The 13,177-nt window shown below is 38.5% G+C and overlaps 1 protein-coding gene across 1 annotated transcript; it reads left to right on the forward strand.

Moving 5' to 3' along the window:
- Nucleotides 1-656: 656 nt before the first annotated feature.
- CCNE2 (cyclin E2) lies at nucleotides 657-13,158 on the forward strand. The gene is made up of 12 exons (XM_061123754.1): nucleotides 657-724; nucleotides 1,743-1,782; nucleotides 1,879-1,975; nucleotides 2,056-2,109; nucleotides 3,034-3,185; nucleotides 4,078-4,213; nucleotides 6,317-6,463; nucleotides 7,541-7,636; nucleotides 9,323-9,457; nucleotides 10,500-10,611; nucleotides 11,301-11,458; nucleotides 11,862-13,158. The coding sequence occupies exons 2-12, from the start codon at nucleotides 1,769-1,771 to the stop codon at nucleotides 11,973-11,975; spliced, it is 1,215 nt and encodes a 404-aa protein (XP_060979737.1). The 5' UTR covers nucleotides 657-724; nucleotides 1,743-1,768; the 3' UTR covers nucleotides 11,976-13,158.
- The last annotated feature ends 19 nt before the right edge of the window (nucleotides 13,159-13,177 follow it).

Here is a 13,177-nt window from a genome sequence, read left to right on the forward strand (position 1 = left end):
ATTGGCCAGCTCGCCAGGCGGCTCCATGCTGTGCCGCCGTCCCCGTCTCTCATTGGCCAGCTCGCCAGGCGGCTCCACGCTGTGCCGCTGTCCCCGCCTCCCATTGGCCAGCTCGCCAGTCCCCGGCGCCGCGCCCCGCCCGCAGGGGGCGGGCCCTTGGGGTCCGCGCGTCTCCTCAGAAAACCCGGGTTCCTGGAGGCCTAGGCGGGACAGCCAACCTCCGCCACAGGATGGCCACTTCCTAGCCGCTCTGTGCCTCCTGCCCCCCACCCCCACCCCCGAGCCGCCTCCACAGGGCCATACGCCGGGGCCGGGGTCTGCGGCCTCACACCCCCGGCCTTCGAGAGTTGAGAGAGGAGGGAGGGAACAGAAACGTACTGGCGGGAGATGACGAAGTCGAGCGGCGGGGAGCAGGGCTGAGGCGGCGGTGGAGGAGCGGAGCCCTCTTGAAAGGCTCCCTCCTGCCGCCGGGCCGCGCGGGCAGGGGCAAGGCAGGGGGCCGCGGTGAGCCAGCCCTGCGGGCCCTCGAGCCCGGCGAGCGCGGACAGAGGCCAGGGCGCGGCGCTGCGCGCGCGGGTGGGCGGGCGGCGGGCGCGCGGGGGAGGGGAGCGCGCTGTCCGGAGGTGTCAGTCTGCGGCGCATGCGCGCGGGGCGGGCCCGGCCCGGCCTATATATTGGGTTGGCGCCGGCGCCAGCTGAGAGCCGAGCGGTAGCGGGTCTGGCGGTGAGGAGGTGCTGGGCGCAGGGCGGGATGCGGGAGGAAAGAAACCCCCCACCCCTTCCCCACTCCTCACCCCCGGGTCGATCCATCTCGCGGGCGGGAGCCTGGGGGGCAGGGAAAGCGGGCAGGGCTGAGAAGCAGGCGTCTGGGGACGCCGGGTTCCCGCGTTCCCCGTCCCTGTCAGGACCCTTGGCAGGGGACCTGGGAGGTGGCAGGGGATGGAGGGCTGCCCCTAAGCGGGAGGCCCGCGGAGCAGCCCCTCATTCTTGGGGCTTCTCTGTGCCGCCCCCATTGGGGGAGCTATCCCCTCAGGAAAGAGGGTTGAGGGTCAGGGTCTCCTTCACCGGGAGAAAAGTTCCCAGAGCCGACCGGTTTCCCCACACCACCACGGTTTCCCCTCCACCCCGACCCCCACTTTTTAAATGGAACTGCCTTTTCTTCGTCCTCATCTCCCATCTGGAGTCGGGGTCGCAGTGCCCCTCCAGGCGGTGGGCAGGGGCCGGCAGGGCCGGGAAGGAGGGAAAGGAGACTGAAGGACGTGACACAAGTTCCCTCCTCCCCCTGCTCCCCCGCCACCGCCGCTCTCCAAATTGGCGCGGAACCGGCTTCTCCTCAGCGTCTCGCCTCCACAACCCCCCTCTCCCCGCGACTTGTGCAGGGTGGGAGGTGGGGGAAAGTGGGGGCGCTGCCCAGGCCCCGCTCGGGGTTGGGGGTGGGGGTCCGGGGGAGAGGGGTACAGGACGCAGAAAAGATCCCATCTGCTTCCCTGCGCGTTCTGAGGGAGCTTTGCAAAATGTTTTTGAAGACACTCCCGTCCGGGCTGTACCTTGAGTTGAGGGAATACAGGCATGTGTCTAATAAATCATGCGCTAATATAGTGCAGAAGTCAACGCGGTAAAATGGCTCGGGTCATCTGAGGAACCTAGGTGTAAACCTCTGACTGGACTTGGAGAGTATGAATGACCACGTATTTGACTCTGGTTTTTCCCTGCCCCCCTTCCCCCCCCCCCCCCGCCCCCAGAGGTTTCCTTCACCTGAAAGAAGAGAATGTCAAGACGCAGGTAACATTATTTATCTTGGAAATATGCTTCAAAATTAGTTGCTGCCTTTGAGATGAATCACTTTCTAATTAAACTTCCTTCTTAAAAACTCTATAGTAGCCGTTTACAAGCTAAACAGCAGCCCCAGGCCAGTCAGACGGATTCCCCGCAAGAAGCCCAAGTAATTCAGGCCAAGAAGAGGAAAACGGCCCAAGTGAGTTAAGGAGGGGAAGAGAGGAGAAAGAAAATTCCTTGCTGGGACCTTAGTGTAACCATGACGTTTTTATTTTCCAGGATGTCAAAAAAAGAAAAGAGGAGGTCACCAAGAAACATCAGTATGAAATTAGGGTAATGCAGAACTGGGCTGGGTTTGGGGGGCACAAATGCGGGACAAAAAAAAAATTGTGTTATTGTTTTGCGGTAGGAAGATTCCTCTGACACTTTTAATGCCCCTAGGGGTCAGCAGGAAGGCGCTTGTCTTTGGGTGGTTTTTATGTCCCTGAATCCTACTACAGCTGCAGAGTAAGTTTGCCTTGACGCAGCTGGTTCCTCTTTGTAAATCCCTCCCTCCAGGAGCTGCCTGGTGCACCAGGGCCCGCCTAATCTGTCCAATGCAGTGCTCTTTGTTCCCTCTCTGACTATAGTGGAGGGTCCTAATAGCTGCTCCTAGGGCATAAAGAGGATGTAAAGTCGGTGACACACTGGCACCCAGCCCTTTGCTATCTACTCTGCCTATGTGTTGTAGAGAAAACACTGTAGAAATAGTGGTTCTCTTTGAAGCCCTCTGACTGGAGAAAGGGCCCTTTAGATATTTAAGTAATTGTTTGCACATTCAAGGTTTTGCCTTCGTGTATTCTAAAGTTTAAGGCCTGAAACAGGCCTTAAAGGAGTGGAGAGGGTGGGGAAGTGCCCTGGACACTATTGCTAAATATAGAGGAAGAATTTTACAATACTGAAAGTGCTATTTGACTACTGATGCATTTTGTTGTTCTTTCTACTCTCCCTCAATACCTAATGTCTTGTATTGCCAGAACTGTAATTTGTTGTCTAAAACATCCTACCTGTTACTATTTATGAACAGTGATATGAGTTACAGGACTAACTATTAAATATGAATGTCAGCTTAAATTAACTAGACTGTCAGCACTGTTAGCTAATGATGGTGTTTGGGGGAAACTATAGACTGTTTAGAAGTATTAGCTTTCATTTAGAAAAGATCTCAGACAAAAGCTGGTTTCTTACTGTACAAATATATTGTTTTTTAAATGACAGAATTGTTGGCCACCTGTATTATCCGGGGGGATCAGTCCTTGCATTATCATTGAAACACCCCACAAAGAAATAGGAACAAGTGACTTCTCCAGATTCACAAATTATAGATTTAAAAATCTTTTTATTAATCCTTCACCTTTACCTGATTTAAGGTAAGAAAAATTTCAGTAATTTAATGTCAAAGATTAAAATTTACTGATGTAATACATGGTGCTATTTTGACTTATTTTTTGCCTTCACTATAAGATAGAAACTTGTAAAAACTGCTTTTTTAAAAACTAGTCTTTAAGCATGTTTTCTGGCAGTAGTGCTATTGCAGATGACATAGGTATTTAAAACATTGATTGTATAACATTATTTTCATTTGCTTGCTGAAGACTGTAAGCCTTATCAGAACTGAATCACCTTTTTAATAGAGTTTAAGTAATTTATGTACATTGTTAAGCTGGAAGTATTTTAACATGTACAGCATTTTGATTTGATAGATTAGCTCCTCTTATTTCTTACCAAGATTAGTTATTAAGGTCTATACTTCTTTTTTATAGTTAATGAATGACTAAGAGGTACAGCTTATATAAAATGTGTAGTAATTTATATTTGGCTTTAATAAGCAAATTAATGGACTCAAATGTTTAAACTCACCCATCTTCCTTTTGTCCTGTCCCACCTAACTCCTACAGCAAAGTACTGACAGTCTGTTTGGAGGTGATTGAGACTGTGTCTACTGGGATCATACGTTCTAAATATTTACTTTTTTAGTATTGTTCTCGAGAAGACATGGTTATCTTAAATCGGTGCCTTTGTAAAACATAAGTAAATGGGGACTAGAAGGCATTCTTGAAATCTGTCAATTTAGATTATCATAGTTCAAGTTCTTTGTATAATTTCACATTAAAGAAATGGTTTCTTAAAGTAGCAGTTTTTCCTAATTTAAGAGTTATTCCTTCCAAATTCTAATTCAGTGTTTGGAAGCTGAGTTTACTCAATGTGAAACAGGTAGCTGTATATTATGTAGATCAGACAATATTTTTCGCTTTTCCATAGCTGGGGATGTTCACAAGATGTTTGGCTAAACATGTTAAAAAAAGAGACCAGGTATGTTCACGACAAACATTTTGAAGTTCTGCATTCTGAGTTGGAACCACAGATGAGGTCAATACTTCTAGACTGGCTTTTAGAGGTATGTTCTAGCAGTACAAATTTCTTTTTTCTCTGTATGACGGGAAAGTATTTAAACATAATATGCTTTCCATGTGCCCTCATGGTATATTACCTATTGCCAGGAGCCTTTTTGTTGTTGTTGTTTAGTACTTATTTGGCTGTACTGGGTCTTAGTTTTGGCATGTAGATCTTCAGTTGCAGTATGTGAACTCTTAGTTGCAGCATGTGGGACCTAGTTCCCTCAAATCCCTGCATTAGGAGCACAGACTCTTAGCCATTGGACCACCAGGAAAGACCCCAGGAGGCATTTTTTGGGTGCTGTTCACCAGCAGATGATACCAAATGATAAGAGTAAAATCTTGACACAGCCACTATATCCCACATAAGCCAAACGCAATTTAGAAATCCTGGTATCTGGGTATTGCTGTGTACTAGGCACTGTTCTAGGTGCCAAGGATACTCGAAATGAACAGAATTTGACAAGATTTTGCATTCTGCCGTGCAAAGTGAAGAACCAGGACTAGGCTTCAGGACCCTCGGAAGTCCTTCGTCACCAAAATCAAATTATGATTTGGAATCCTAATTTCTATATCCTAAATGATAAGGAGGTTTAGAATATCCAGTAGCCCTAAGCCCTCAAGGCTCCATGTAACTTTTATTATATCCCTCTGTTCCTTTCAGAAATAAACTGTACCATTAAAGAAATAATTAGTGATCCAGAAGTCCCTAAAAAATCTGTGCCAGAATGTCTGCTCTCGTTTAGGCACCATATCCTTTCTGGATAATAATTCTGAAAGAATCTCAAATTATTATTGAGAAAATGATTACCTGTATTGATAACAAACTGATTTTCCCACAATCCTTGGATACTTGCTCTGTAATTTCCCTGTTTTGTATAGAGACAGTGAACTTTAAGGGGGAAGTACCACATGGCAGAATAGATCCCAGGAGCTATCAGAAAAGTTCTTATGAGTACAAAATATTGTCCTTCTGAAAGTCATCTTATTCCTTATTCTGACTAGAAGGGAAGATTATATTTCAATCATATGTGTACAAGACTGTAGTTGATTACTGACTTTTTCTGAATGTCTAGTGATCATGAATGCAACTTTTCAGCATAATTATGTTGATTTTATTTTTCCTTTTTATGTTAAATTGATTTTTATTCAGTGGCTGTCTATCAAATTTATCCCTATTTTCCCTTAAATATATGATTACATATACAAAACCAAATAGAATATATAGTAAGTCAAATCCAGCAGAGCACTAATCTCTACTTTGTCTTACTATAGTCTTTCAGTTTAGGAATGCAAAAATGGTTCAACATTTGAAACTCTATTTATAGTTTAAGGAAGAAAAATCATAAGGTTATATATCATGGATGTAAAAGGTGTTTTTTTAAATTCAATATACATTCCTGATTTTAAAATGTGTAATAAGCTAGGAATAAATTTCCTTAACACATTAAATGTTTATTAGTAACACATTGATGTCTATCCCTCTGTTTCCTCCCTGCTTCATGAAATTATTTTGAGAATTAAAAGCTTTCCCTATATTGTGGAAATGACAGATACTACTTATTAGTAATAGTAACAGTGTAACATTAGGGGAACTCCCATTACAGTCAGAAACAAGGAATACAATAAAAATTTTGACCATCACCAGTGTTATCCATTCAGTTTTCTTCTTTAGTTCTTAAATGAGGTAATAACACTGAAGAAACACAGTTGTCATTTTGTAGTTAAATGTATATCTAAAATAATGAAAGGAATCACTTGGAACTATCAGAAGACAAACTAAGGATCATGAAAACACCCACCCATTTATCATCAATAAAAATTAAAAAGTTAATAGGAAAAAGTTCTCATCCATAGTTAGCAAAATGAACCTGGGAATAAACACATTAAATCCATGTGGAAAAAACCTATGAAACTAATTAAGAGTCAGTGAGGATGGTAATAGATTAATTTATTCTATTAGCACATGTTACTTTTTCCTGCATTTGTGATTTGGTATCCTAAAAAAGTTGGGCTTCAGAAAACTGTTCTTTAGTATGCTAAGAGGAACTTTGTAATTTGGAGAAATTAATGGAATAATATTTAATGTTTGGATTCTTCTCTAGGTATGTGAAGTATACACACTTCATAGGGAAACATTTTATCTTGCACAAGACTTTTTTGATAGATTTATGTTGACACAAAAGGATATAAATAAAAATATGCTTCAACTGATTGGAATTACCTCATTATTCATTGCTTCCAAACTTGAGGTAAGCTCTCTAGATATATTTACCCCAAACTCTTAAATTATAAGTCTCTGGTTTGATTCTGGAACTAGAATCTAGATGAAATGTTCCATGACTCACTGTGCCAAACAAAACCACCAATGCTGTCTCTATATACCTAGTTATGGTGCTTGGATTCAATAGAATGGTCTTTGAGACCTACTCAACCAATCAAATGCAATAAATGCTATCTTGGGTTAGAATAATGATCTATATCCAGCCTAGTATTTCTGTATCTGATAACAGTGCCAGGATAGAAGGAAATAACTTTTCTGCCTGAAATCTTTTTTCACATAGTTTCAATCTACTTTTCTTAAATTCAACACAGATCATTAGTAACTTCATCTGATGTTTTCAAAGCCTGTACAGTTTTGAGTACAGGAGGGACTGAACCATGCATTAATTTCCTGAAGTGTATTTTTCTTCCACATTTTTGTCTTTTGAGGTTTATGGGCTATCCCCAAATTTTATAAGTTTCTATTCAGTATCTCCTTACCTGAAATAATACTTTATGTTTCAAATATTTTTCTAGACTGAATCTTAATCTTTAGCCTGTTCTCACCTGTGGCAGGCATCTCTTCGACTCCTCTCATCATTCTGGTTCTTGTTCTCTGAATTAAGACAGATCAACAAACTGCACAAATTATTGTTTGACTAACCATACTTTTGTACTAGGGTAAGGTTAACATTTTCAGTTTCTAGACTTTGTTGAGTATCCTGTTTTAGTCTAGTATACCAAGCAGTCCTAAAACAAGTTTGGCTTTTTGTTTTAACCAGTCACTGAAATCACTGGTTAAAATACTCCTAATTGTTTATTAACTAAGATTTTAAATCACTTCTATAAAAATGTTTCAGTCAATACAAGTTGGCTAATTTAGATACCTAGATGTGAAAAATATTAAATGTAAGGTTGCTTTGGCTGCCACAGAATTATTTTATAAAAATTTATAATCACTTTGTGATGCTGTCTTTTAAAAACAAAGCCGAGATGTGGTTTGTATATGTGGTTTGTTTTAGTCTCAGTCTCAGCTGTGCTTGATATTAATTAAATCCATTTTAAAGGAAATCTACGCTCCTAAGCTCCAAGAGTTTGCTTATGTCACTGATGGTGCTTGCAGTGAAGAGGATATCTTAAGTATGGAACTTGCTATATTAAAGGTAATAGTATCTTTATTATTTCTACTTGCAATTTAGTAACTATAGTTTACTAAATCTCAAAGACTACAATGTAAGTAGTGAAAACTGAGGTTTTAGTATTAGGATCCAATTCTAAGATGGGAGGGGAATTTTCTTAACCTGTAAACTATTTTTCTGCATCTTTCAAATTTTCCTATATTGAGAATATTTGTTAATTTTAAAGTGTTTAACAACACTTAAAACTTAAAAAAGAGGTAGTTAGCACAGTATGTGTACTAAATGAATTTCAACAATGATTCTCAAATCTTAGTTGTTTTTCCACTTCCAGCAGATAGAGAATGAGAAATATTTCACTGCTTTTTTCTTCTTCTCTATATGTATGGCAAGGGCTATTAATAGAAGGGTAGAGGAGAGAAGTATAAAGGTATTTAATTGGGCTTTGAATTAGAAATTAAAGGGTGAATGTTAGCTACTAGAAAGTATGCTATGAAATCTGAGCATCATGGCTTTATAAATAGGACACAGAGAACACAATATGACTTTCATTTGTAAGTTATCTATAAACTATATGCATTAAAATATAAATTAAAAACTTGTAAAATATTTATAAACATTCAGATTGATAGCTCTATGTTAGAATGTGATCTTGTTGGCATGCTGATACTGTTCTTTTTAAAAAAATTTTTATTGAAGTATAGTTGATTTTCAGTGTTGTTAGTTTTAGCTGTACAGCAAAGATGATTCAGCTTATATATATATATATAAGCTGTATATATATATATATACATATATTATTTTTCAGATTTTTTACCATTATAGGTTATTATATTTAGTATAGTTCTGATATGTTCTAATAATGTTATTTAGATTCAGACTTCAAGTATAATGTATGCATGCATGTATGCTAAGTCACTTTAGTCATGTCTAACTCTTTACAACCCTATGGACTGTAGCCCCCCAGGCTCCTCTGTCCATGAGATTCTCCAGGCAAGAATACTGGAGTGGGTTACCATGCCCTCCTCCAAGGGATCTTCCCAACCCAGGTCTCTTGCATCTCCTGCATTGGCAGGTGGATTCTTTACCACTAGCGCCACCTGGGAAGCCTGAAGTATACTGTAAGGATATATAAAGAGAAGATGGAATTTTCTGGGTGGTCCTACAGGGATTAAGACTCTCTGTTCTATCCTAATTTTTGTAGACTTATAAATGGTAAAGTCCCAGGGCTTCGTGGAGGGAAAGATATCATAAATTAGGATTTGGCTTTTTTATTTTTATAACTTTTACATTTTGAATAGAAGCCACTAGAGATCATAGAAAGAAAGAAAAAGTGTAGAATCAGTTCTTGGAAGATTTAAATGGAATTAGCTGTGGAGTCATTGAATACAATTAAAAGGGCAGTTTCAATAAAGTAGAGAACACTTTTGGAAGAGAAGGGGCTGCAGGAAATGAGAAAAATAGGAATGAAAAATAGGCCCAATGAACTTTGTAAATAAAGCTAACTAGAGTATAATAAAGGGGTCTATATCAACAATAGACTAAAACACAAGCCACTTTAGATGGTGATACCTATAAATATTTTCATTAAAATAAGAAGAAATAAGCCTAAAGCAGAAAGTTTCTTAAAACAGCTATTTAAGGAACTATCCATATAATGTGGTGTGTATATATAACTACACTTATTAACAGGCATTTTAATTTCATTAACAGGCTTTAAAATGGGAACTTTGTCCTGTAACGGTCATCTCCTGGCTCAATCTTTTCCTCCAAGTTGATGCTCTTAAAGATGCTCCTAAAGTTCTTCTACCTCAGTATTCTCAGGAAAAGTTCATTCAAATTGCTCAGGTATTGATATTTTTATTGTATATATGCTAATGTTATTAATTACAGGTTTTGTTTAGTATATTTCTTTAGTGTTAAATAGGCTGTACAACCAAATGACAGCATACTGAATTAAATTCACTCCTTAACTGACTAGAACAAAGCTCCTGATGTATAAAATTCTGTCCCAGTATTTACATTGCTAACTGAAAATTCTAGAAAAGTTTTTAAACTTGAGTTTAAATATATCATGAGCACTCTTCACTAGGAGTATGAATGAGGTAGACAGTTAAATACCTCTTTTTGATTTAACACAGAAAGGTATTTTTCAGCCAGTTGTTTTAGGTTTTAAATGGTATAAAATCATTGCAATATAATTATCTTACCATCTTATATTTGAATACATATGGAACCTATTTTACATATTGGAATTAAAATCAACTAATTTAGTTATAACATTATTTAAAAATTTTAAGTTTAAACTTTCCTAGGCCAGTATGTAACAAATATTCTAAGAAAGTACAGGAGGAGGGTACTATTCTTTCCTGCCTGCTTCTCATAAGTAGAATAATCAGAACTATAAAGGTCTGACTTCAACTTAAAGACCCTTTCTAGGCCAACACTCTCTAGCAGCTCCCTTTTTAAAAACATGAGGGAAAGATATTCCTTATTTCATATTTTTTGTGTTCTGAAATACTGGAGTTCCACAGAAAAGTAATACTTTCTCACTTAATATTTGTAAATTCTGTTTCCTGTATCCAGAACATTCTCCACCCCCCAGTCTCTCTGGCTGCCTCCTGGGTTAGGGCTGATTTAAGCAGAGTCTTCCCTGCTCTGGATCAGGGCACTTCCTAATAGGATATGCATGCTACATTGTAACAGTCCTTTACTTGTCTGTTAACAAGACTGGAACTTCCTTTGGATGGCAGTTTACTTCTCTTTGGATCCCTGCAATTTTAGCAATTCTTGGCATATGGTCCACATCGTAAGCACTCTAAAATGCTAGCTGACTAATGACATGTAGTACTCATTCTTTCCTAAATTCTTACACTTTTTCCTCTGTTAGCTTTTAGATCTGTGTATTTTAGCCATCGATTCATTAGAGTTCCAGTACAGAATACTGGCTGCTGCTGCCTTGTGCCACTTTACCTCTATTGAAGTGGTTAAGAAAGCCTCAGGTAAGACCGTGTATTTTGTTCTTTCCTTACACATTTACAACTCTTGAAGGGTCTATTTATGAACTTAGCATCCTGCTACACAAGACTTTAAAATTTTAATGAAAAAAAGCAGTTTAACAATTATCTTCCCTTCTATTATAAGTAGTTTCTAACCCAGTGTATATCCACAAATAAAAATTAAGGTTGGGACTTCCCTCGTGGTCCAGTGGCTAAGATTCCACGTTCCTGATGCAGGGGCCCAGGTGCCTCCCTGGTCAGGGATCTAGATCCCACATGCTGCAACTAAGACCCGGGGCAGCCAAATAAGTATTTTCTTTAAAAATGAAGTCAAATGGAATTTAAATCCATTTGAAGTTAGTCAGTGTGATTATAGCTCTGCCTTAGGTTTTTGGTTTTTGACAGTTTCAATTCCCTATGTAGCATGTACTGGCTAAAAAGCTCTAAGTCTTTTTCTCCCTCAAAATAGTCACATTATAAACAGTTTGAGAGGAATAATCTGTTTTGACTTGCTAAACTTATTGATTTTGGTTTATTTTATGTGCTTGTTTTGGTTTCCTTTTTACATGAGTTTTTAATTATCTTTAAATTTTCAAGCACAAGCAAATACAGTAATCATGTTTCTGATATAACAGAAACATGTATGTATTTTTCTAATGATACATGTATTTTTCTAACTTTTCTTTATCTAGGTTTGGAATGGGACAACATTTCTGAATGTGTAGACTGGATGGTACCTTTTGTCAGTGTAGTAAAAAGTACTAGCCCAGCGAAGCTTAAGATTTTTAAGAAGATTTCTATGGAAGACAGACACAACATACAGACACATACAAATTATCTGGCTATGCTGGTATGTTTCTTGTATTTTTTGGTCTATTTGATAAGGCACTGAAACTGACAGTAAGGATACTAATGGAGTAATATTTGAGGCAGTTATATAAGATAGTGAGGGGATAGAAAGTTCCAGTGAGGACACAGATTTCAAATGTAGAAAACCTAATAAAAATTAACTTTGAAGTCAAATCAAGATTTGACTTAAGTGTCTCAAGATTAATACCAGTACTCCAGGTAGAGTTTAAAAATACAAGTTGCAGGCAGTTAATATCATTGAACCTCTAGAATATGACTACTCACAGTTGTAAAGACATAAAGAGACCATTATATTAAGCCTAAGAGTCTGGTCTGACTTTGTTTTATCATGTCAATGTTTCATCTTAGCTGTTAATCTCTGCATGATTTCTTCACATGTATAGGATGAAGTAAATTATGCAAACACCTTCAGGAAGGAGGGACAGTTGTCACCAGTGTACAATGGAGGCATTATGACACCACCGAAGAGCACTGAAAAACCACCAGGAAAACACTAAGAAAGTTAACTGAGCAAACAACTTGGAACTGATGAAGTGCTGCACAGCATTTCATGGAACTTAAGTTTTACAGGAAAATAGTGCTGTGACTGTCCTGCCAATTCAGAAGTTTCACTGCCATTCTTTGATTTAAAAACCACTTAAAATTGGCACTAAGGAGGAAATGTATTTAATTCCCATGTTAGCTGTTTAAAGAAACAGCAGTACTTGTTTACAAAGATGACTTCATTCCCAATACTGGCTGGATAAAAGCCAGCCACGATTTATGCCATAACAAGTCTTTTGACCCAGTGTTGCTATGTTTATCTTGATAAACTAGGAATTTCATCATTGGAATTTTCAACTAGATAACTGTTACCTTAAAGGGTATATTAAATGATACAGTACTTTGAATCTAGTTTTTAGATTCTCAAAATTTATAAACTCTTAACTAGTGCAATTTGGTTCTTGAAAATAAAATTTAAACTTGTTTACAAAGGTTTAGTTTTTTAATAAGGTGACTAATTTATCTATAGCTGCTGTAGCAAGCAAGCTATTATAAAACTTGAATTTTTAAAAAACGGTGAACTTTCATCTTTTTGACTATTTTTATTTGCCTTGCTATATAAAACATTTTTAACCAGTAAAGCTTAGATGAACATGGTGTTTAAACTGTACTCTGAACAGTGGGAATACCAAAGAAATTATAAACAAGATAAAAGCTGTGGCTCCTACTTGGGGCTTTGACATAAAGGTTGCTTTATAATAACTCTTTGTACATCACAATTGGGGCGAAAAACTTAAGTACCCTTTCAAACTATTTATATGACAAAGTCACTTTATTACTCTAAAAAAAATCTTTAGAGTTATCTTAATTTAGTGTGACTAAGGCTTTATTTATATTTACAAAACTGCTAAGGTCCTTTTTAAATTCTTACATTATGAGTTAAGGACAGTGTCAAAGTGATAAAGCTTAACACTTGACCTAAACTTCTATTTTCTTAAGGCAGAAAAGCAGTAAATGTATACTGACTCCTAGAAATCTATTTATTTAAAAAAAAAAAGCAACAAAACCTTGACATAAGAACTTACTGTATATAGCTACTCCTACATAAATATTCTAGTTTTTTTTAAAAATGAAATGTCAGCCTCAAAAGTAGATTAGAAAATTATCCTAGATTTACTAGTTTATTGTTATTGAACATGTGACTCTTTCCTTTGAA

Source organism: Dama dama, chromosome 21 (genome assembly GCF_033118175.1).
Source record: "Dama dama isolate Ldn47 chromosome 21, ASM3311817v1, whole genome shotgun sequence".
Lineage (NCBI taxonomy): Eukaryota > Metazoa > Chordata > Mammalia > Artiodactyla > Cervidae > Dama > Dama dama.